The sequence below is a fragment of the Portunus trituberculatus genome, chromosome 35 (assembly GCF_017591435.1).
Source record: "Portunus trituberculatus isolate SZX2019 chromosome 35, ASM1759143v1, whole genome shotgun sequence".
Taxonomy (NCBI): Eukaryota; Metazoa; Arthropoda; class Malacostraca; order Decapoda; family Portunidae; genus Portunus; species Portunus trituberculatus.
This window is the reverse complement of record NC_059289.1, coordinates 4,260,104-4,285,779: the sequence shown is the minus strand read 5'-3', so window position 1 is coordinate 4,285,779 and position 25,676 is coordinate 4,260,104. Positions and strand designations below refer to the sequence as shown.

The window sequence follows — 25,676 nt, the reverse complement described above, 5'->3', positions numbered from 1 at the left end:
TTGACCTAACTTAACTTGGGGAAAGAAGAGGATATTGTAGAAAAAAAATGAAAAATGAAAATAATAATATATAGTCTTGAAATATGACTTGATCTACCCTAACTTGGAAGAGGAAGAGGATGAGGCATAATGAAAAAAAAAAAAAAGAGAAAGAGAGAAAATGAAGAAAAAACAATATATCCATCACCACTAAACTAACTTTTTTTTTTTTTCCAGCCACCAGCTCACAAACTGCCATCAGATGCAGGCGGCATGCTTCAGCGGGAAGCACTGGCAAAATGAAGAGCAGCAAGATAGAAACAAAAACGAACTGATGTGGCTAGGATTGAAATATTGCTGTGTGAAGAATAAAGGAAAAGAAGAAATGATTCCTGTTGTCTGGCTGGCTGGCCGGCTTGCGTGTTAGCTGGTTGCCATCTGATAGAGGTAATTAAAAACCTTGTAATTATGAAACTAGAAAGAATAAGATGAAATCTTTAGGGATTTTGTACTTAAGGTGCAAATAAAAACTTGAATTTGAATGTGTATGTAACAAAGTTGATTACAAATCAATAAATTTGATAATAGTTAGAATGGTGCTTTTCTTATAACGGTCGGTGATGGGAGGTGGTATGGGGACAAGCTTGTGTGTTTATTTACCTAGTTCTAGTTTTATAGGGCCTGGGCTTTACGCTCGTGTGGCCCCGTCTCTATATCTACACTTATCCAATTTTTCTTTAAAGCTATGCACATTCTTTGCTGACACCACTTGTGTGTGTGTGTGTGTGTATTTACCTAGTTGCCTAGTTGTAGTTTTACAGGGCCTGGGCTTTATGCTCGTGTGGCCCCGTCTCCATATCTACACTTATCCAATCTTACTTTAAAAGTGTGCACACTCATTGCAGACACTACTTCTTCATCTAAACTGTTCCACGTCTCAATACATCTCTGCGGGAAACTATGTGTGTGTGCGCGTGTGGGCGCAAGTCCCTTGTCTAGGGGCGGATGACCGGTTCTCTCTCTCTCTAGTTGATATGTCACTAGAACCATAAAAACACATTGTTCTTATAAAGATATAGCTTGATGATGGTTCTGTAAAAAATATTAGTTGACAATCATGTTCTCAGCAGGCTTGATTATTGCAATTCTTTGTACCTTAATCTACAATCTACAGCTAAAGAAATTACAAGCTATTATGAATAAGGCTAATTCATTAATCAAGAGATTACCATTGTATGAGAGGATTACTCCAATATTTACTGAATTACTTTGTCTACCTATTAAGGCTAGAATGTATTCAAGATTTGTTTTAATGTATCAAGCTATTAAATCTAGAAAACACCTACACGCTGAGCAGCTTCTATTTCATTAATCAAGAGATTACCATTGTATGAGAGGATTACTCCAATATTTACTGAATTACTTTGTCTACCTATTAAGGCTAGAATGTATTCAAGATTTGTTTTAATGTATCAAGCTATTAAATCTAGAAAACACCTGCACGCTGAGCAGTCTGTAACTCATTCTTTTTGAAGATGGTTACTATAACTGAAACATCAAAGAATATAGTACATACCAAGGTGTATTTTTTTTTGTCTTGAGACGCAATAGGAATATTGTCAAGAGTCAAGAGCAGAATGTTTAAAATTTCAATATTTCTGTGAGACATTACTAATTTACCTTGAGGGAGACTGCATTCAATGAAGACACAAGGTGATGAAAGGAATCAAATGATGAAGTAAAATTTATTCTTATTCTGTATAAAAGAAACATGATTTAACATTAATGGATGGTAACACACATGTAAGCATGTTACCTCAGAAAAACCATTCCTGTGCATTCCTAGCAAGACTGACTTGTCATAATCTATATAAGTTTTGCGCTACACTTGACGTCTGGTTTTTCTGAAGTCATTTATTACAAGTCTAAAGATTTATTTATTTTTCTTCCATGGTTCTCCCCTATACTCAGTTTCTGTCTGGGCATAAGGTTGTGTAGCAAATTTTTTAAAGTTTTCAATTTTGGCTCAAGATATCATTTCATGTCTATGTGAAAGATCAAGACATTTCACATAAAACCACAATGAAATGCATATCCGGACTTAAAACAGAATAATCTTATCACAAGTAATCTAATAACATGCTGCAGACCGTGAATACAGAGGTGCAATATAAATATCACTTGATCCAAACACATTTATGTTGGCAAACAGAGGCCAATGTAGTCTGAGAGAGGGAAAATTACTGGTCAAAACTTTTGATAACCTTTTCCAAAGATATTGCATTTGTTGTAATTACAAATATGCTATGTACAATTATGAAGATATGTTCTTTCAAACTTCATTTACAGAGTAAAATACTTTGCTTCATCTCCAAGTAGCACACAAGAAATGGAAAATTGAATTCTTTTTGGAGAATGTAAAGATTGAAATCTACTCTAAAGACAATGTTTATTTCATTTTGTGTACTTTACTCTCTAAGATTACAAAGACAAAATATGGAACAAGATAAGTTCTAAAACTTTCTTTCCTTCTTGTCAACCTATATCTGTAAAATATATGCATGTTGTGTTAAAAAATCAATTGAATATAATGTGCTGCATAATCTTAAAATTATATGTTATGATTTACAAATGCCAGAAAACAAACTTGGGATGCACTGCACAACACTAGAGGGACGTTATTTCCACAGCCCCACGCCAGTAGCGAGTGTGAGGAGGAGGTGCCTGGGATGCCAGAACATTTGTTGCAACAACAGCCATTCCATTCCAGGGTGATATACAAAAATATTTACCACACAAAAAGGCCATAATCAAACTGTATGTTTCAACCATCAGAAAGTTCTCCTTCAGGTCACTCCCAGTACCTAGTTAACTTGTGCTTAGTTTGCTCAAAACAGATACACACAAAATCTATTACATACATGTGCTAAATCTGGTACTCTTTATAATCCAATAAATTCTGGTAACTACAAACAGTTGCTGAAAATTATACTCAAATAAAGTTTTGTGAACAACAATGAAACACTGTTATTCAAGTAAGAATCTGAATTAATCTGAATTCCATGGAAAAATGACTGAAAACATAACATGAAAGAAAGTGATGGAGCAAACCAAGAGGACCAGACTGTGGTGGGACTGTGGGCATCCCTACAGCCCAACGCGGCAGTGCACCTCCGCGCAGTGACATGCATTGCAGTCCCAGTGAGTGTCTGTCAGCCATGGTTTCCCTGTATTCATAAGGATGATCCATTTCTGTGACTAATATTTTTGACTTGGGACAATATTAGTCAAGAAATGAGCAAAAGGATCACTGGGAAATCATTGAGGAGAACAGACACACAAGCTTCTGCAAATGACTTAAGATAGTCTATTCTACTAAGGCTAATATGGAGTGCAGGTATTCCAATATTCTTTGAACTTAACATAATATGCATAATTAATTTCATAACTAGTTCAAGTAAATAAGAATTATACCTATAACTGTGGGTAATATAAATCTCTGAGTCTAATAAGCATATGAATATTAATTTCTCTACATTGATGGAGGGCCAATGTTATGAAACATTTATACATAGGTGGGGTTACTTCTACATTTTCATGATATATAAAGATATTTCTTTCTTTACAAGAAAGAATTGTATGAAACAGTTTCCATCGTTCCATAAAGGTTGACCAAGACTCTGCAACCTCATCTTCTATTGTAATTCCAATAACAGTCATAGTAAGTCTCTCCAGAGATCTCCTAGACTGCTAGAATGATCTGTATTCTCTATACAAAACCTATCTTCATAATCTGTCTGGTAATCAAACTTTACTGATCCAGTGTTTGAAGAAGATAAGAAAGCACTGAAGACTTCTCAAAATTATCTGGCATCGTTGAACTTTCTGTCCATCGTTCAAGCACTGAGTCAGAGTGTGTGGTGCTGCCACTCTCACACTTCCTTAAAAGTTAATAGCATTTTGCAGTAAGTGGTCCATTGTGTCTTTACCTGTTATTAGGTGCAATTTTAGCATTACAAAATCATCACAAATCAGGAACCAAAAAGTAATTAATCAGTTACTATGTCAGTAGTATATTAGAGTAACAAATTAAAATTTTCTTGGATAAAAAATGGACCAAATTTATTGAGAAATACACACACACAAGGGTAACAACTAATGGGAACTCAATGTCTAGATTTTCCAAATAATCATGAGAACAAAGAGTATTCTTAATTCAAAATAATGACTATTTTCCTACTATGAAAGTAATTCCTCCAATCTCAATGACAACTGCTGTATTTATGTATGTATATGAAAATATTCTTTATTTTTTTTTGCATATTGCTTTCAATTAAAGATATCTTCTCCAAAATAATTTCCTTTATGCCCTTATTTAACTGAATGTTGTTTACAACTAGCAACTCAGAACTGATAATGAAATCTACAGATAATCATTTCCTAACATATCTATTGAAACACTTTTCATAGCAAGATAATATATGGAATACCTAACTATTTAAAAATCTAATTATATACACTAAAATTCATTTTTCAAGAACTGATTTCCCTCAAGATTCATGGAATTGTCAGTCATGAGTTTAAGGCAAAAGTTACTCCCTTACAAAATACATTCTTTATGTTCAAGATCTGGCTGTTGAAATTCTGCCTTTATCCTGTGAGAAAGAAAAGTGATGCTTAGCTAACTTTTGAGCTCACTGTCCTAAGGAGTCAAAACAAAGTAATCTATTGTAATTCATGATGTTGCTTGCAGGACTAGACGAACTACTTCCTCATGTAGTGCTGGATGAAATCAATAGGGACTGGGAAGATGATAGTCGAGTTCTTTTCTGCAGAGACAGTGTTGAGGGTTTGCAGATAGCGGAGCTGAAAAAAGATTGAACAGGCAATGAGGAGTGAGTCCCTCCCATGGTGGCCACCCAATCAAGGTTTTGCTCCAGCAAGGTGGGATGTCATGTGGAAAATTATATATCATTTCTCGGATGATTCAGTGATACAGTAATTTTATGACTATCATGTATTATAACTTTACATGTATACACCTAAGTGGATCAAAACAATTACAACAAAGTTAGCACAATACAGAACCAAACATGCAGAAACAGCAAAATGGAAACAACTGTTGATAAACAAATGGTCTGAATTGTGTGTAAGCTTGTGAAGGGGAGACTGAGGTAATGATTCTCTGTGCACATTATTTAAGACAAGTCTGCAACATACAAAAGAAGCAGACACACAAGTAGAAAACAACACTACAATGTGAACACAACATATCCAGTAAGTGAATGGTATGGACCACTTTCCATTGTCAATCAAGCTTTACTTGAATAAATCATCAGGTCTTTACATTTTAAAGAGCATCAAACTGTGAACTGTCATGTATGACTCTGACTCTTAAGATTTGAAGATTTACTAGTCACTTGAAAACTTGCCAATACTCAGGTGGTATCAACAAAGCACAGAACAGTTTATAAAACTAAAGAGAACTTTTCGTACAGCAAAACTTTATTAAATTAAAGGCTAAATCTGATGCAACCTAAGAGCAAGTTTTCCTATTTAATTCCACAAGAATTCATACAATATGAAATATGCATGACACTTTTCAAATATAGTTTCATTTGAAACTGTTATTGTTGAAAAGTTTGATCATCAAAGGCAATTTATAACTGCAGTTTATCTCAATAGTTATTATGATTTACAAGAGTGATTTGACAAAGTTTACATAACAACCACATAACACAAATTATACACTGACAATGATAATGATGTGTGTGTGCGTGTGTTTCACTATTTGATCTGCTGCAGTCTCTGACGAGAGAGCCATATGTTACCCTACAGAACGAGCTCAGAGCTCATTATTTCCGATCTTCGGATAGGCCTGAGACCAGGCACACACCACACACCGGGACAACAAGGTCACAACTCCTCGATTTACATCCCGTACCTACTCACTGCTAGGTGAACAGGGGCTACACGTGAGAGGAGACACACCCAAATATCTCCACCCAGCCGGGGAATTGAACCCCGGTCCTCTGGCTTGTGAAGCCAGCGCTCTAACCACTGAGCTACCGGGCGTGTGTGTGTGTGTGTGTGTGTATTTACCTAGTTGTAGTTTTACAGGGCCTGGGCTTTATGCTCGTGTGTGTGTGTGTGTGTGTGTGTGTGTGTGTGTGTGTGTTTTCACTGTTTCACTGTTTGATCTGTTGCAGTCTCTGACGAGACAGCCAGATGTTACCCTACGGAACGAGCTCAGAGCTCATTATTTCCGATCTTTGGATGGGCCTGAGACCAAGCACACACCACACACCGGGACAACAAGGTCACAACTCCTCGATTTACATCCCGTACCTACTCACTGCTAGGTGAACAGGGGCTACACGTGAAAGGAGACACATCCAAATATCTCCACCCGGCTGGGGAATCGAACCCCGGTCCTCTGGCTTGTGAAGCCAGCGCTCTAACCACTGAGCTGCCGGGTGTGTGTGTGTGTGTGTGTGTGTGTGTGTGTGTGTGTGTGTGTGTGTGTGTGTGTGTGTGTGTGTGTGTGTGTGTGTGTGTGTGTTTGATGTAGTGTGGTGTGGTGTGGTGTGGTGTGGTATGGTATGGTATGGTATGGTATGGTGTGGTGTGGTGTGGTGTGTTGAGGTGAGGTGAGGTGAGGTGAGGTGAGGTGAGGTGAGGTGAGGTGAAGTGAAGTGAAGTGAAGTGAAGTGAAGTGAGGTGAAGTGAAGTGAAATGAGGTGTGGTCTGGTGTGGTGAAGTGAAGTGAAGTAAAGTGAGGTGTGGTGTGGTGTGGTGTGATGTGGTGTGGTGTGGTGAAGTGAAGTGAAGTGAAGTGAGGTGAAGTGAGGTGTGGTGTGGTGTGGTGTGGTGTGTTGAGGTTAGGTGAAGTGAAGTGTGGTGTGGTGTGGTGTGATTTGGTGTGGTGTGTTGAGGTGAGGTGTGGTGTGGTGTGGTGTGGTGTGTGGTGGGAGTATGATGTGCATATAAACTTCTGCATATGAAGAGATGTACATATGTATATATGCAGTTTGTATGTATGTTTATATGTGATAAGTGTGTAAGAGCTAGTTTTAATGGCACAACAACAAATTTATTGTATTATGTTTAATAAAGACTTTGCTGTATGAATTAGGTTGAATTTAATCATATAGTACTTGAGTCACATGGGAGCAATGACCACACAAGCCACCACTGACAACTCACAGCAAACTTACATTTAATAGCGTTCATTATTTAGAAGTGTACCATAACCACACCTCACCTTCATCTAAGTTGCATATTTAGTGTTTATTTAGAGGGTTGCAATGCTCTGAATGAGTAACTGCTCAGAAATAAATATAATTAAATAAATAATACAGTAATAGTATCCTTATTCAGCTCCAACCCACCTTTCCTACTTTGAAACAAGATTGTTGATTAAGTCAATTGGAAGAGGGAATATGATGGTCGAATTCTTCTCTGCCGATATTTGACTGAGCGTTTGCAAGTAGCGCAGCTGGAAGTATCGTATGGCTGGATTAGTTCTGTCTAGCTATCTAACACTACGGAAGCAAATCTGGAATGTTATAAACTGCAATTCTGGAAATTAGGAAAACCTCAAGTGTTAGTAAAGCAACCACTCCAGCCTTGTGCTCGCTCACCAACCGGGATGCACTGCCCCCAAACAACTCTAGGATCAATGTGCTAAAGTTTGTCCATTTAACATAGGACCTCAATAACATACACCATCCAAGATCATAAACTGAGTCTGATGCAATCCTGGTGAAACTTCTAAAGGCTAAACTTTGACAATTTTGCCATCACTCACTACAATGAATGATTTGTACTTTTCAGTCTTACATGAAGTGAAGTAGAAAGTATGTCATCACACGTTAAAAAAATGCTCTGCTACAGTATATATGTATAACATGGATTAAAAGTTCTCTTCTATGCACTATATCTCCATGCTTCTCTCAACTTTAATGACTTTGACTTAATTCTGGCATTCAATGAATTTATCAGCTTGGAAAATTTATTTGCTTGCTTGCTTGCTACTCAAGACTCCCAATGATAGTGAATAAAAAGTGTCTATGCTTGAGGCTCAACATGCATTATGCTTAAAAAAATACTGTAAACTAATGTTAGCATGAATGGTGCGGTGCTGGTGTTCTATGTGGACAATATAAGGGTGTCCAGTGGAATGGGCATCCACACACGGACATTGACATCACCATAGGTTTAGTGACACACAACAGGGGCTTATAAATTGGACACTATTGGCTTAGCATCTTCAAAAATACTCACAGCATAAATAGACAAGGGATCATGTACTCTGGTTGTAAGGATTAGCATTTGCAGTGTGAATAAAAAGTGTTAAAATGAGCATGCTAATTTGAATAAATGAAGGAGGCATGGCAGGGAGAGGTATCAAATGTATAACAATGAACGTCTGCCAAATGCTATGGCTACTAAAGGCTGATCTCTAAGCTACAATAGCCAGTCATCTATCTAGCCGTTAGGGTTCAATGGCTATGGACTGTTGCACCTCACTCATGCCTGCCAGTCACCTGGACACTCACTGAAAAGTATTCTCTCTATGTCATTCAAAGATATTCAAAGCTTAAGGTTTTCTTTGTTTCTGAAATGTTGCATTAAAGTTTATAAAATATCAAAGAAAAATGTTGGTAAGCGGTATAATAACTTTCAGTAAATATCATCATGGTGCTTCATTGTGGAAAAGAAGGTTATGTATCTGCTTTATGAAGTACTATGTTATCTGTCTTATTATATTAAAGATTTTGAAGTCTATTTGTTGTCGTATGTGGACAGTGTTGGAATTAATATGTTGATCATAATCTCAAAGTTCAGACATTCAATTTTTTTTTTTTTTTGTAAGTACATGTATTAAATCTCATTATTACTGGATGGAAGAATGCTTCAAAGAATATAGTCTTGATAGTTCATTACTTACATGAAGAAAGGCAGCACAGACAGCCTTCAAAATTGGTTAAATGGAACAGGGCTTGGATAATACTGAGGGAAGGAATAAGCTTGTACACTATAACTGGGCAATGAGACTTTAATCTCACACTTGTGTACATAGTCTTTATACACTGTAAGAGGGATTCCAAGGAAATGTCCTCTAAATAAGAGATGCTCTACATACTTGTATATGGCAGTATTGCACATACATACATGTGAAATTTACCCACAATGTTCAAGGTCACACACTAGAGTGGTGATTGCCAATTATCACTATTCTGATGAAAGTTTGAAGTTCTTACAGTCTGATGTATGAGTAAAGATGAGATTTTTAAGTATCATATTTCCCATTCTCTTGCTCAAGGAGATAATTGCTTGTTCTATCAGGGAAAACTCCTAGCATCCTGAGTGTGGTACAAACCTTAGCCTTCCAAGTAACAGAAAAGAATATTACAAGTGAGCTGTGTGTGTGTGTGTGTGTGTGTGTGTGTGTGTGTGTGTGTGTGTGTGTGTGTGTGTGTGTGTGTGTGTGTGTGTGTGTGTGTGTGTGTGTGTGTGTGTGTTATTCACTGTTTGATCTGCTGCAGTCTCTGACAAGACAGCCAGACGTTACCCTACGGAACGAGCTCAGAGCTCATTATTTCCGATCTTGGGATAGGTCTGAGACCAGGCACACACCACACACCGGGACAACAAGGTCACAACTCCTCGATTTACATCCCGTACCTACTCACTGCTAGGTGAACAGGGGCTACACGTGAAAGGAGACACACCCAAATATCTCCACCCGGCCGGGGAATCGAACCCCGGTCATCTGGCTTGTGAAGCCAGCGCTCTAACCACTGAGCTACCGGGCGTGTGTGTGTGTGTGTGTGTGTGTGTGTGTGTGTGTGTGTGTGTGTGTGTGTATTCACCTAGTTGTAATTTTACAGGGTCTGGGTATCAAACTCGTGTGGCCCTGTCTCCATATCTACTCACATCTAACTTTTCTTTAAAACTATGCACTCTCCTCGCTGACACCACCTCCTCACTCAAACTATTCCACACCTCCACACATCTCTGTGGGAAACTATATTTCTTCACATCCTTCAAGCATATTCCCTTGGCCTATCTTTTTACTATGCGATCTCGTAGTTCTATTTAAATTTTCTTCTCTCAACATCATTTGCTCATTATGCACTTCATCCAAACCGTTCAACAGTTTATAAACCTCTGTATTAAATCCCCTCTTTCTCTTCTTTGTTCCAAGGTAATCAAATTCATTTCTTTTAATCTCTCCTCATAGGTCATTTCTGCCAATTCCGGAACCATTTTTGTTGCCATTCTCTGCAATCTCTCCAACTTCCTTATGTTCTTCTTTTTATAAGGGGACCAAACCACCCCGGCATATTCCAATCTTGGTCTAATTACCGTACTAATTAATTTCTTCATCATATTTTTATCCATATAATGAAAGGCTAATCCAATATTTCTAATCAAATTAAATGTTTCTCCAAACATCTTGTCAATATGAGCCTCAAACTGCCCATGGTCTTGTATTATCACTCCCAAATCCTTTTCCTTTTCCACCTTTTTCAACACTACTTCTTCACCCATCTTATATGACCCTCTTGGCTGTCTTCCACTCTTCCCCATCTCCATTACATGACTTTTGCTCAGATTAAATTCCATCTCCCACCTCTTGCTCCACTCCCAAATCCTATCCAGATCTTCACAATCTTCTTCACTCTTCACACACCTACACAACTTCGCATCATCCGCAAACAAATTAATATAACTGTTTACTCCCTCTGGCACATCATTAATATAGACAAGGAAAAGTATTGGTGCCAGCACTGAACCTTGTGGGACTCCACTCTCCACCACCAACCAGTCCGACTTTGCATCCCTTATTACCGTTCTCATCTCCCTCCATCTCAAGTAGTTTTCTATCCACTTTAACACTGTGTGTGTGTGTGTGTGTGTGTGTGTGTGTGTGTGTGTGTGTGTGTGTGTGTGTGTGTTTCACTGTTTGATCTGCTGCAGTCTCTGACGAGACAGCCAGACGTTACCCTACGGAACGAGCTCAGAGCATTTCTGATCTTCGGATAGGCCTGAGACCAGGCACACACCACACACCGGGACAACAAGGTCACAACTCCTCGATTTACATCTCGTACCTACTCACTGCTACGTGAACAGGGGCTACACGTGAAAGGAGACACACCCAAATATCTCCACCCGGCCGGGGAATCGAACCCCGGTCCTCTGGCTTGTGAAGCCAGCGCTCTAACCACTGAGCTACTGAACATTTTCTAAAGTATTCCAGTGTGTGTGTGTGTGTGTGTGTGTGTGTGTGTGTGTGTGTGTGTGTGTGTGTGTGTGTGTGTGTGTGTGTGTGTGCACGTTTGTGTGTGTGAATCACCTCTGTCGCCTGCTGGTCACCCAGCCAGTCTTCCCCATTACAGAGCGAGCTCAGAGCTCATAGACTGATCTTTGGGTAGGACTGAGACCACATAACACACTCCACACACCGGGAAAGCGAGGCCACAACCCCTCAATTTACATCCCGTACCTATTTACTGCTAGGTGAACAGGGGCCACACATTAAGAGACTTGCCCATTTGCTTCGCTGCTTACCGTGTGTGTGTGTGTGTGTGTGTGTGTGTGTGTGTGTGTGTGTGTGTGTGTGTGTGTGTGTGTGTGTGTGTATTTACCTAATTGTATTTACCTAATTGTAACATACGGGAAAAGAGCTATGCTCGTGTTGTCCCGTCTCCATATCTATTAATGTCCAGCTTTTTCTTAAAATCATGAATATTCCTTGCGTTGACCACTTCCACGTCTAAACTATTCCATGCTTCCACCCTTCTATGAGGGAAGCTATATTTTTCACATCTCTCCTATAAGTGGCCATTTTAGTTTTTCCCATGCCCTCTCGACATTCTTCCATTCCACATACACAGATCTTCCCTATCCATTTTTCCATGCCAATCATCACTCTGTATATTGCTATCAGGTCTCCCCTTTCTCTTCTGTTTTCCAGGGTTGGAAGTTGCATTCTTTTCAGTCTGTCTTCATAAGTCAAATCTCTTAAGTCAGGCACCATTTTCGTTGCAGCCCTCTGTACTTTCTCTAGTTTCCTTATGTGTTTCTTTAAGTTCGAGCCCACTGTATTGTTGCATATTCAAGCCTCGGTCTTATCATTGCAGTAATTATTTTCTTCATCATTTCTTCATCTAGATATACGAACGCCACTCTTATGTTCCTCAATAAGTTCAATACTTCTCCAATTATTTTGTTTATATGTCTCTCTGGCGATAGGTCATTGGTAATTGTCACCCCAAGGTCTTTTTCTTCATGACTGGTTTTATGTCTTCATTTCCTATCTTGTACATACTCCTGATTCTTCTTTCACTCTTGCCAAACTCTATTTTCTTGCATTTTGTCGTGTTGAACTCCATTTGCCATGTACAGCTCCATTTCCATATTCTGTCCAAGTCTTCCTGGAGTAGTTCGCAATCTTTGTCACATCTCACTTTTCTTAACAATTTTGCATCGTCTGCAAATAGGCTCACATAACTGGACACCCCATCCACCATGTCATTTATGTAGACTGCGAACATTACTGGTGCCAACACTGATCCCTGTGGAACTCCACTCTCCACCAATCCCCATTCTGATGGTCTGTCCTTAATTATTGTTCTCATTTCTCTTCCTACCAAAAGTCTTCCATCCATTTTAGTAAACTGCCATGCACTCCTCCTACCATTTCAAGTTTCCAGATCAGTCTCTGGTGTGGTACCTTATCAAAGGCCTTTTTTAAATCCAGATATATTCCATCAGCCCAACCATCTCTTTCCTGTATTACATCTATCACCCTCGAATAGTAACATATCAGGTTTGTCGTGCATGAACGCCCTTTCCTAAAACCAAATTGACACTCACAAAGTATGTCATTTTTCTCCAAGAAGTCTGTCCATCTAGTCTTCACCACCCTCTCACACATCTTAGCTACCACACTTGTAAGTGACACTGGTCTATAGTTCAATGGGTCTCTCTTGTTACCTGATTTATAGATTGGGACAATGTTAGCTCTTTTCCAGTCTTGGGGCACTACACCTTCCCTTAATGAGGCATCAATTACTTCACAAACTTTTTCTGCCAATTGCTCCTGCATTCTCTTAAAATCCATCCTGATACCCCATCAGGTCCCACAGCTTTTCTCACTTCTAAACTCCCCATCATGTTCTTGATCTCCTCCACAGTTACTTGAAACTCCTTCATAATCCCTTTCTGTTCCATTACCAGTGGTTTGTCAAAAGCAGTCTCCTTTGTGAATACCTTCCGAAAGCATCCATTCATAGCCTCTGCCATTTCCTGGGATCTTCACTGCATACTCCATTTACTTCTAAACTTTCAATACTTTCTCTATTTTTGATGTTGTTGTTCACATGTCTGTAAAAAGCCTTGGTTGGTCTTTACATTTATCAATTATATCCTTTTCTTGTTTCTTTCTTTCTTCTCTTCTAATCAACACATATTCATTTCTTGCTCTTTTGTAACTTTCCCACTGCTTAATCCGTCTTTTCCTTCTCCACCTCTTCCATGCATCCTCTTTTCTTGTTCTAGCCTTTTCACATCTATCGTTAAACCAGTCCTGCTTTCCAACTTCTCTATGTTGTCTTATTGGTACAAATTTTTCTCACCTTCTTTGTATATTTTTATAAATTCCTTCCACTTTTCATTTGCTCCTTAGCACTCTTGAATTTCATCCAATTTGTCTCTTGAAAGAATTTCTTTAGGTTTCCAAAATCTGTCTTGGCATAATTCCATCTTCCCACTTTATATTCTTCATTTCTTCTAGATTTCTCTTCGTCTATCACCTTGAACTCCAAAACTGCATGATCACTCTTTGCTAAAGGGCACTCCACCCTCATCTCCTCAATGACCATTGGCTCTGTACTAAAGACCAAGTCCAGTCTTGACGATGCTCCCTCTCCTCCAAACCTAGTATCTTCTTTGACCCACTGAGTTAACACATTTTCCATTGCCAGTGTCAATAGTGTATTTCCCATGTTGTCTCTGATCCTTCCATTGACCAGTCCTCCCAACACACCTCTTTACAATTAAAATCTCCCATCATTATAGTTCGTTCACAGCCACCCAACATTTCTTCCAGACATGTTCCTGTATCACTTATCATTTCTTCATATTCCTGTACTGACCATGCATTTGTCTTAGGTGGTACGTACACCACTATGTAGTGCCTCTTTTTTCCTTCATTAGTTTCTGCTCTGATCTTTAGCACTTCTGCCTTTCCCATACCTTTTTTCACTTGATCCACCTTTATATCTTTTTTAACCAGCAACATCACTCCTCCTCCCATCTTACCTACTACTCTGTGTGTGTGTGCGCATTCACAGTCACCTGCTGATCACCCAGCTAGCCTTCCCCATTACGGAGTGAGCTCAGAGCTCATAGACCGATCTTCGGCAAGGACTGAGACCAGACCACACTCCACACACCAGGAAAGTGCGGCCACAACCACTCAAATTACATCCCGTACCTATTTGCTGCTAGGTGTGTGTGTGTGTGTGTGTGTGTGTGTGTGTGTGTGTGTGTGTGTGTGTGTGTGTGTGTGTGTGTGTGTGTGTGTGTGTGTGTGTGTGCTAGTGTAATGAAAAATGCAAGTGACAGCACTTATTTGATCCAGAGGTCTTGTTGCACTGGTGTGTGGTGTGCGTATAACTAGACACTTGCATCTTAAAAATCCACTGACTATATAAATAGTATATAGTTTCTTGTACTATATCATCCCTCAAAACAGATCAAGTACTAGTCTTGAAAATGGCTTTGAATACTGTATGTGCATTAATAAGAGAAAAAATCCACCTATATGAAGGTATGAAGTTGTGATGCTCCTTCAAAGAAAGGAAACACTATGAGCATTTCAAGAGGCCAGTGTCAGTCAACTGCAGGAAGTGAGGGAGCAAAGCACTGCAGGAAGCAATAAATCAATGTTAACTTATAATGTAAATGAAAGCGCAAATATGAATCCAATATCATGTAAAAAATCTAGAATTAGCAGTGAAAGTAAATACTACTGTCATTTTTAGATTCTAAGATCTTTACTAGTAGTAACTGGTCATACAGGTGAAGTGACTGTAGTAGTAGAAAGAGTAATAATTATATAATAATAATAATAATAATAATAATAATGTGTTTTATGTATAATACCTAATTGCAATTTTTGGAAGTGAACCATAAATCTGAAAATCTATCTTCATTTGAAGCAAGATAACCAAGAGTTGAAAAAAAAAAAAAAAAAATCTAAATATCACTAGTATAAAAATAACATGTATGTGTTATTTCAACTGTGTCAAAATAGAAAATTTTATGTCACAGAAATCTATAATGAGCTAGTTAGTGCCTTTGTCATACCAAAAATATTAAATGACTAAATTGATTATCCCGAGTAGTGAAATCAGTGGTTCCCAAGTATGGCATGTTGCTCTACTTTATAAGTACATATATAAATACTTTCCAAGCAGCAAAGGTGTATCAGAAAACAAATCCAAGGCCAGCGACTCAATGCACATTTTTATCCTCACCTTGAAGGATGAACACATTACGTGACAAGGCGTCACAGAAAAAAAATTTCTTTATGTCATCAGGAAGAATACATTAATGAAAGCACAGGTCAGGCAAGTGGTCACGGTTCCTACACCCTAGCACGGTGCTGGGTTTCCACGGTGCTGGGTGTGGAAACCGCTGGTGAGGACCACTGAGGCCATTGCTGCTGGCCAAGGATGACTGGACTTGTTGCCTAATTAGGTGAGGGCTGCCTAACACAAACACACACACACACACACACACACACACACACAATCCCCACATTCAGACATTAGACATCATCCACTTCACCACAGAATCACTGGATCAGCACAACAACAATAATATTAGACATACAATGAATATATTTAATGATAGCTTGCAATATAACTTAAAAATTTTTAAATAGCAAACTGAACATTTTCTAAAGTATTTCTCTCAATCATATTTCATGACTTACAATAACTCAGATTTGACACACGGAATACTTTACCTCTACAACTCAATGCTTTGATTACTAATTCCTAGAAAAAAAATACTCATGATACTGAAGCTTCCAGTGACAGACTTAGTGAACTGTCCCAAGCAAGGCTAACTTAAAATATTGCACTGGGGGAGATCAAGGGAGAGAAGCAAGGAGGGGCTGCTGAGTCATGGCTACCATTTGTAAGTGGCTTAAGCTCAAAAAGCGCCATGATTACCCTGCTATGTATTCACTGGCACTAGTCAGAAAATAATACCGAAGAATTTATACATATTCTAGTGAGGCCCATATTCTGAAAGCTCCTAGTAGCACCATATGTTAGTCAAGCAAATACTCAAACTAGGTTCTGTGCTGACTGCAATATTCAAGGCCAATTAGGGATGTCACAATGACACGAGAGACGACCTCTGAGGGTCAAGAAGTGGGCAGAGTGGAGGGCGGGGGAGGGCTGACCACTGTTTCAGATATGGGCCGAGGATTGAAAGAGTCATCTGGAGATCCTGCTCACCTGGAGGGCTGCTGGGGACTCGTTGATGACCTCTGCGGCCTCCTTGAGTGCTCTGGAGGCTCGCTGTTCACCCTCAGCAGCGATCACCTTGGCTCGTGCCTCTCGCGCTGCCTCGGCCTCGGCGGCCATGGCTCGCTGCAGTTGGACTGGCAGCCTCACGTCCTTGCTGTAAGCGTGAACAAGTAAGACTCAAGTACTAACCACACTCCTGTATTATGAAGCTGCCACGTGTAGGCATGAAAGGTTCTTGCAGCTTCCCTTATTTTCTGTTCTAAGTTCTTACAAAAAAATTAATGTACAAGATATGTGTACATACTTCATTTGACTTTCATATTTACTTGAACTTTGTCACTACTCTTCATCTGATATTTAAACATGTGATCAAAACTTTCATCCATATTTTCTATATCAACAATGGTGACACAAGAAAACAAGACAGAATATGCTACTTACATCTCTACTCTCTCCACTTTGACACCCCAAGGGTCCGTTGCTTCGTCTAAGGAGCTCTGCATGTTGTGAGAAATGCTCTCCCTCTCGCTCAAAATCTCCGCCAAATTTTTTGTTCCCAAGACATTCCGTAAGGTGGTCGCGGCCAACAAGCGGGTGGAGTGGCTGTGGATTGGGAAGGTGTCAGAAAAGGAAGTGGAGAGGGCAAAGTATTTATTTCCTATCTATTCATACCTAGAAATGAAGTGTTGATGGTTAATGGATGAAAAAATAAATGTGGTGGTGATGGTGGATGAAGTAAGGATATGAGTGTCTTGGTGGTGGTGAGGAAGGAGGCAATAGAGGTGAAGGAATGAGAAGATGACTGGATGTTACAAATTATACACACCTAACTTCACTGTAATCATGGTGTCAGGGAAAGAAATATGTAATAAGAATAAGATATAGCCTAGCTGCAGTACTTGTGTGTACATGATTGAACACCCATGATATGTATGTATAAATGCTTGGACTATTTGCCATAATTCATATCAAAACATGGCAATGTTGTTTGTTTGGTCTTATAGCAACTTGATAGTTGTGAAGGAGAGAGGGTTATGGGAAGAAAGGACATCAATGATGAGTATTCATGGTACAGCCAGTGTGAAGACGTGAAGTGATGGGTAGTGTGTGATAGTGATGTGGTGTAGATAATGACAATGGTGGTGATAAATCATATAGTAATGTGGTGATGGTGTGGACAATGTGAGGGGAATGGATGGTGATAGTGTGGTTGGTGATGAGATGGCAGGGTTAGGAAATGATGCAATAAAAACATAAAGTATGATTGCGGGTTGGTGATGACATGATAAAAAAAATGCCATGCAATTCATGTTAACGCTTCACTATAACTTTAAATTCAGTGATATCAACTTGAATTTAATTCATTAGCAATGACTTTTTTTTTCTAATAATAAACAATAAGGAGTCAGTTTGAGGAACTTTACATGATTATGAGGAATTTCATCCAAAGAGTGATCAGCTACATACAAAGAGGTAAAGATACCAAGGCCATTGGGTGGAAGACAGAATGGCAGCAACAACAACAAGAGGAGATGTACCACTTACAAAAGCCTTCCGTCACCAGTCTACCTTGGGCCCCGCCTCCGGGCAACACCCCACAGTCTGTCGGGGGAACAAACACACACACACACACACGCACACACACATGCAGCGGAGGGCTCGACCCCGCTTCTTCGGGAGACTTAGCAGATGGTGTGACCAACATGTAGCAGCCAGGGTTTGATGAGCAGAAATAAGGAAATCATAATGACAACCAGAGAAAAAAACACAACACACTGAATCTCGTATCTACACACCACTCACCTCACAGCTCGTGCAGCGCGATTAGTAACTCGGAGCCGTAGGAAACAATTCAATTAGTTTCAAGGCTTAAATGTGATCTCTTCTGAGAGGATGTGCTCATCCTACAGTCTCTTGACTCTAATTGAACCGGTGCCCAAGGCTTCAAGTCCCTGATCTCACCACACGCTCGCCGTCAGCCCCGCCACCCGAGGCACTACGTCGCAAGATGTGGCACTGAACAGGCCGGCAAGGAGGACGCGCATGAGAAGTTGTACAGTGGGTCAGAAGTGAGCAAGACGGGAGGCGGCTGTTCTGCCACAAGGTGCGACGAAGGGTCGGGGGTGGCACAGGCTGACGACTTTCAGCTTTGTCCTGGCGAGGCCCGACGGCCACAGCTTGAGCTTCACAGAGAGCCAGACAGAGTGATCTTAGCCAGTAGGTGACCCCAAAGAACCATGTCTAGCAGTGACTCATTTGTATGATAAACACCCAGCTATCGTGTGCCATAAAGAATCCTACACAACAATAATTTTGAGCATCTGGTGGTGCGGCAAGGATTGTCTTAGTGATGGGTGGTGGAATGAATGCAAGTCATCTGGAAAAAAATGTTTACAGACTCAGGCCAAATCACTGTCGGATAATCAGGAGAAGCGAATGACCACCACTATCTCCACTATACTTGGCGACTTGATTTCCCCGACACAGCTCCCGCAACTGTCCCCAACATTACTTTACTCAGCAGTAAACGAGTCGGACTTGGGCAATGCACATTAGAGTGAAACAATGGTGCTGTCTGATGCCAACAGCTGCCTTCAGAACACAAAGTGTAGCAAAGTGAACTGACTTGTCAGCATAGCGTTTCTTGATGCCTACCACAAAACAGAAGCTGATGAAGAAACTCGAACATCAGGGAATAAGCTGTAAGAATTTAAACTCGAAACATATTGGAGCTCTTTTCAGTCAAGAATAATATGTTTTAAATTGGGTTCCCAGTGAGTAATATCCATTATCAACTAAACTCCCAGAGTACTAAAAACATTGCTAAGAACTGTGCTTGTAAAAAACTGGCCTGATAACTTGGAGGAGCTACTATCCTGTTCCTCCTCCCACCCCAAGACCCTCAGTGTATCCAAGGACCTTCTCCACGTGAACATGAAGGGAGAAAACCAACCTCAGAGAGAGAGAGAGAGAGAGAGAGAGAGAGAGAGAGAGAGAGTTCTATTGAGCGTAAAATCCCAGCCTCTAGAGCCCCGAGCAGAGCTCCGCCTAGCCTCCGGTTAGGGCTTAGAGTGAAACAGCCGTGTAAAAGCAAAGAAGGCCCGTCATTAAAGCTACAATAGATGGTTTGAAAAACGCTTTCATTCTTTGCCCCGGGGGACCTGTAAGTCATTACCGTAATCAAAAGATAGAAACAAGGAAGAGAAAAGCCAAAGTAGCAGAAAGGAATCAGTGAATATGCAAGGGAGCAAATACCTTGTGTTGCTCAGCGCTGCGGTAGAGGCGAGTGACACGCTGGCTGTCCTCAAACAATATTCATCAATCCATTTCTTTTTGAATACCTATTCCCTTTCCAGTAGAAATTCTTTTCCTTTCTTGTATTTTCTCCTCATCCACGAATCATAATTGGTTACTGACATGATTTTATCCATTTCCCAGGCGAGGGTTACAACACTCAACACGGCAGCACTGCAACCCTAAGAGCACCCATCTCTTGTTCATGCACTTCAGTTCCCTCTTATCTCGTCTATTCATTTCATTCCATTGTCTTGCCATCTCTTGGCATTCCTGGCTCTCCATTCTGTTACACTAAGGGCTGAGGGCATTACGGTTAATAGTGACTATAAAGTGGCAAAAAGACGCAAGGCATGGGACTGGGCGGTGCGGCGCGGGGCTGAGGCGGGACACCGGCAGACTTCGCAACCCTGTCATATGATGGAGGATCAAAGAGCTCAAAAGCCTACTTACGAAGGTGTTGCTTGTAGCGGCCACTACCTGAGCAAGCGTCCGGCACTGCTACGCCTAAGGGCTTTCTAGAAACTGGGAGACTCACGGGTTCAGAGACAGAGAGGAGATCATGAAAGATAAATATTGCATATGCAGAATAATTACTCTTCTATGAATGTATACATACATAGTACAAATATGTGTATGTCCATGTGAGTGACTTATATGGATGTAGATTTGTAAGAATCGACATGTGTAAGGGTAACAAGGAAGTGTGTGTGAAGTGAGAGCAAATATATGTCAGCACTGGAGACAAAGAGGCAGAGAGAATGCGACACTTAGGATTGAAACATTTTCTTTCCTCGTAAGAATGAAGTCAAGCCAGAGCCGGAAAGGTCCCAGCACTATACAACAGTATCATGTGTGTGTGTGTGTGTGTGTGTGTGTGTGTGTGTGTGTGTGTGTGTGTGTGGCGATGCAGAGTACTGACTGCGAGACGTGTGATGGGCAGGCGGGTTGTAGTACTGTTAGCCATAAAACAGGGAAGGAGAGACGAGCGTAAGTAACAGTGGCGGACAGAGACGGACACAAGCTGGTCCTCTGAAATACTCTACACGGATCTAGAGGCAATTTTCGTCTACCGTGTTGGGAGGGTGTGAGAGGAGAAGGAGGGAGAGGGAGGAGAGGGAGGGAAAGGAGAGTCGAGTGCGTTCACAAGACATCCGGCACGTTCTCTTCACTAGCTCAGTGCAAAAGGAAGCTCTAACTACTAAATGATAGCGACGACGTTGCCTACAGACATCTCAGAACTGAAAAAGACGAGTAATAGCAGACAAGGAATCTACGAGTGTCTAGCGGTGGGAAACTACTACCAGAGAAAAAAGCCAAAAAGAAAATTAAATAAACCAAACAAAAGAATAACAAGGAACATGGGTACATATATTTAGTTAAAACTAATGGTGCATAAATATGTATTGGAGTACATATATATGCACGAGTTATTCCGGTGTATTGGGTCGCACACTCCACTTGGCCAGATCAGTGACGTGACGCACATGACTGTTTGGCTTCGCAATGAGCGAAGAGCTGTGGCCTCTTGTGTCGTCTGGGGAGCGAGGAGTCGTGGGGACGGAAATACACCGTTGTCAACACTGAGATGGATGTGTACACATGACTCAACCCTGGTTGCTCATGTTCATGGCAAACACACACACACACACACACACGCACTCGCACACACACACACACACACACACACACACACACACACACACACACACTGCTCTGAAGTGGGGCATCCTCAAGGAGAGAAGGTAGAGGTCCTCGGGCGAGCGTGGGTGACCACTGACCAGCGCCGTGACACGTCGGGGAATGTGTTGTGTTGTGTGGGTCCCGAGGGTGGGGAGTGAACGGGGAGGCAGACAGGAGTGAGTCATGTTGAGGAGATACAACTAGGAAGAGTGTGAATCCCGGCCCGTGTTGCTGAGTGACTGAAATGGGGCGCAGGCCGGGCCTCCGCTGGGTCAGGCGGCCAGGAGTCCTTGTTAGCAGCGACACGCCCCGTCGTGCTTTGCGTCCATGGTCTGGCATGACGGTAGAGGAAGTTCCTCTCGATACTGACGACACACTTGAAATTGTGGTGACGATAAGATCGTGACTAACAGTGACAGGCGATAGGGTGGAGGGAGAACCTCGCCATCAGGCAAGAGACGCCTGCCAAAGTGTGACAGTCTGTGCTTGCCTTGCTCCTCGGCTTGTGCTGCGAATGTGACATGAGTGTCATTAGACAGGAAGTCTGCAAGCTGACGGTCTGGTGAGCGAAGAATTGGTAGTGAAGTGCACTTACATCACATGAATTTTTGCATCGCTAACAGCCGAGAATCACTTGGGTGAGGCTGAGTCACCAGGATGATCGCAACCCTTCCAGTTAGTCCCACACGAGAGGGGAAAAAAATAGAAACAACGCGAGGAAGAGACCACAGCTTAAAGCTGCGAGAGAGCCACGCGGTCCGCAGGGAAGGGCGAGATGCCGTTGACCCAGAGGAGAGCCCGACGCGGCGCCGCGAGGACAGGGAGAGAGAGTCCCGGAGTCAGGTGATGGGCGAAGGAAAGGTACAGGTAGATATTAATGAGTTAATACCTGAAATCGGAGATGTTACACACGGCAGCCATAGGGTTGGACACTCGGTAGTACACCACTGCATCCACGGACACCGTTACTGAGTCCTTGGATAACACCTAGAAAACACAAACAACACCACCGTCTCAGTCTTCGGCTTCCCGCAGTGACTCTCACTGACTCAATCCCTGAGGCGCCGCGCCGTGGTCCTCCATCAGGGAGAGGACACGAGCTGCATCGGGCGGGCCTATAGAGGGAGGCACGAGTGTGTGTGTGTGTGTGTGTGTGTGTGTGTGTGTGTGTGTGTGTGTGTGTGTGTGTGTGTGTGTGTGTGTGTGTGTGTGTGTGTGTGACAACGTCGACATTCCGCCCCGAGCAGCGACGACACAAAATTATTCACGGGCTAAAGGGCTGGGATTGATATACTGCTGCCACCACCAACACCACCACACCATCTCGACCACCACCACACCACCACCACTAGCTCCGGCACCACCATCATCACCACTACCACTCAGCTCTCCTAGCCAAGTCCTCTGTGGATGCGGGAAGCCCACTTTCTGCAACCCTGCAAGCACTCATCCGTCCCTCACTCACTCATGCTCCACAGATGAGGAAAACATCGCAAGACTCTTAACTAAAGACGCGCGGGAACCAAATAATAAAAAAAGGAGACATGAAATGGCCAATATGACAGCGAATCAGGAAGACGTAAGTTACTAAGTTGTCTCTTTGTGTTCATTGAAGTACTGTTAGGTTGCGTCACTGGTAACTCACTAGGGAGACGGAATAAAGTGAATATATTAAATTTTGGTGAAGAATAAAAGTTACAATTAATTCTTGAAAGGTATGACTATCATTATCATCACTTGTGATTTTTAAAACTTCAAAGACAGTGCTCGGGGCGTCGCGCGTCGGGACCGACAGGGTGGTGTTGTTTCCCATTACAATTAGTTTTTAGTCTTCACTCTTCTTCAGCAGCGAGGAGGCCACCGCGCTGCCTGACCCAAAAAAAAGGAATGGGGGGGGAGGGAGGAAAAAGTCTACCAAAAACTACTTCCACTAGACCTTACTCTGGATACAAACTTACTGATACTTCCTTCGTTAAAATGGAACCACAAACCAACAGTAATTCAGTTTTTCATAGATTCTTACAGCTACATTAAATACAGTTAGGATAAGAACTTAAGTGATTTAAAAATGTTCTTTAGGGTGGACACAAAACAGGTTCAGAGTTGCGGTGGCCTTCACGCCTCGGAAGACGAAGGAGAAACGTGTTGATTAGAATAACAGAGAGAGAGAGAGAGAGAGAGAGAGAGAGAGAGAGAGAGAGAGAGAGAGAGAGAGAGTCTTCCTCTTCATTTCCTCTTCTAGTCGTCGCCGTGGAAGAGATAAAAAGAGAAAGATGAAGAAGATTCAGGGTGGAGAACTCAGGTAAATATGTAAATGAGACAAGAAACAAATTAATAATAATTAAAAAAACACATATGACAATCTATGGAATGTTGCTGAACTGAAATGGTAAAAAAAAAAAAAGAAAAGAAAAAAAGGAGAAAGTAATAATTAAGGTTCAGTTAGATAAACATCAACATCAATAGCAACAGCAATAACACTGACTAAAATCATTATATCAGAAAACATAGAAGAATATATATATATATATATATATATATATATATATATATATATATATATATATAGTGAAAACACACACGCGCCAGCTTTTCGTGGATTTGGAAACAAGATGAAAAAGAAAATGGATAAAATAAAAAGTGCAAACAAAGGAAAACAATAAACATGACAAGAGCAAACAAGGTTTAAATGCCAAACCCTAAACAAGAATTAAAAACATACATACATTTCATATATTTCACCTATATATATATATATATATATATATATATATATATATATATATATATATATATATATATATATATATATATATATATATATATACACACACACACACACACACACACACACACACACACACACACACACACACTTTTTTTTTCATCTGTCCGAATTGTCAAGTGGAGGGAGGAAGGGAGGGAGGGAAGGAGAAAGGGATGGAGGTAGAGAGACAGGGAAGGAAGAAAAGGTCGAGGGATGGTATCATATTTTGACTTACAGAGGGACAGGATGAGAAGGAAGAAGGAAAGGAAAGAAGGAATGAAGGAGGAAGAGATGGGAAGGGAGAGGGGGAGTACCCTACACACACACACACACACACACACACACACACACACACACACACACAAATGGGGAAAATGATACACATTACGAAAATCCCTAAATAAAGAAAATGTGAGAAGAAAATAAAGTCTGCCGGAGTATTTTCACGTTCTGTTGATGGGAAAGAAAACAATAACAGAAAAATAATCAAATCAACATGCCACTGAATAAAAACACGAATGCATGTTTCCCGAGGTCACCGCTACGGGCAGGTGGGTCTACTGTAGTTGCTGTGGCGGCGAAGCTCAAGGCGCCACAGTACGCGAAAGAAAACGGAGAAGGAAAGTATAAAAAAGCAAGTCACAAAGGTAGTCACAAAGGCTTACAGTTCCCTATTTCTAGTCCTTCGCTCCGCCAGCAGAGGAGAGCAAAACTTCCCTGAAAACTACGGCAGAGAGGAAGCTCCACAAGGTGACAGGAACTCGGGATGTATTTCAGTAGAGTTGTATAAAGTTTGGCGAACTTTGACTACTCCACTACTCGGTCGTTTCGCCAGTCACTCCATCGAGACACAGAGGCAATCAGGAGTGACGTAACATTATGCATTCATCTCTTCCACTGTGATTTTCGTTTCCTCACAATAGCACTCTAGCCTGCTGACAATCTTGACAAGCTCCTTACAAAGCCTGGCCATTGTTGGATTTACAGCAGATCAGAGGATTTAATATTGAGAAAAAAATTCATGCGCAGTTGAAGTGTTACTCGACAACTGACCGTAACTGGATTTCGATTATAATTGTCAGAAAAAATAAACCAGAAATGATATATGAATGAAATGCATCACATTAATACAATAGAAAACAAAGGGATATAAATCATGTCGTACTTCACCTATAATAACTCGGATGAACGTTTTAATGAGTTCTGATTTAATCAAAAGGATTTTATAATTGGATCCGAACCTATGCAATACATAACATATACAATATATTTAATCTATAAAACTGGGGTTACATACACGTTTTAATGCATTATTCCACTGAAACACACCTACAGAAAAAAAACAGAACCTATTTCACTTACCTAACGTTATTCTGATTGTACAAAAAAGA

General features: G+C 40.9%; 1 protein-coding gene across 16 annotated transcripts in view; it reads right to left on the bottom strand.

The window, feature by feature from the left end:
- Window positions 1-1,710: 1,710 nt before the first annotated feature.
- LOC123513073 (mechanosensory protein 2-like) overlaps window positions 1,711-25,676 on the bottom strand; it is a 738,351-nt gene continuing 714,385 nt past the window's right edge. For 12 of the 16 annotated variants that reach the window (XM_045269921.1, XM_045269922.1, XM_045269914.1 and 9 more), the window contains 4 exons: window positions 22,408-22,505; window positions 16,983-17,144; window positions 16,530-16,695; window positions 1,711-4,845 (listed from right to left, as the gene is read on the bottom strand). In XM_045269921.1, the coding sequence (XP_045125856.1) occupies window positions 4,744-4,845; window positions 16,530-16,695; window positions 16,983-17,144; window positions 22,408-22,505 (528 nt within the window). In that variant the 3' untranslated portion in view covers window positions 1,711-4,743. Of the gene's footprint in view, window positions 4,846-7,370; window positions 7,478-16,529; window positions 16,696-16,982; window positions 17,145-22,407; window positions 22,506-25,676 lie in introns of all 16 variants that reach the window. The other 4 variants (XM_045269916.1, XM_045269929.1, XM_045269915.1 and 1 more) reach the window with 3 other exon arrangements.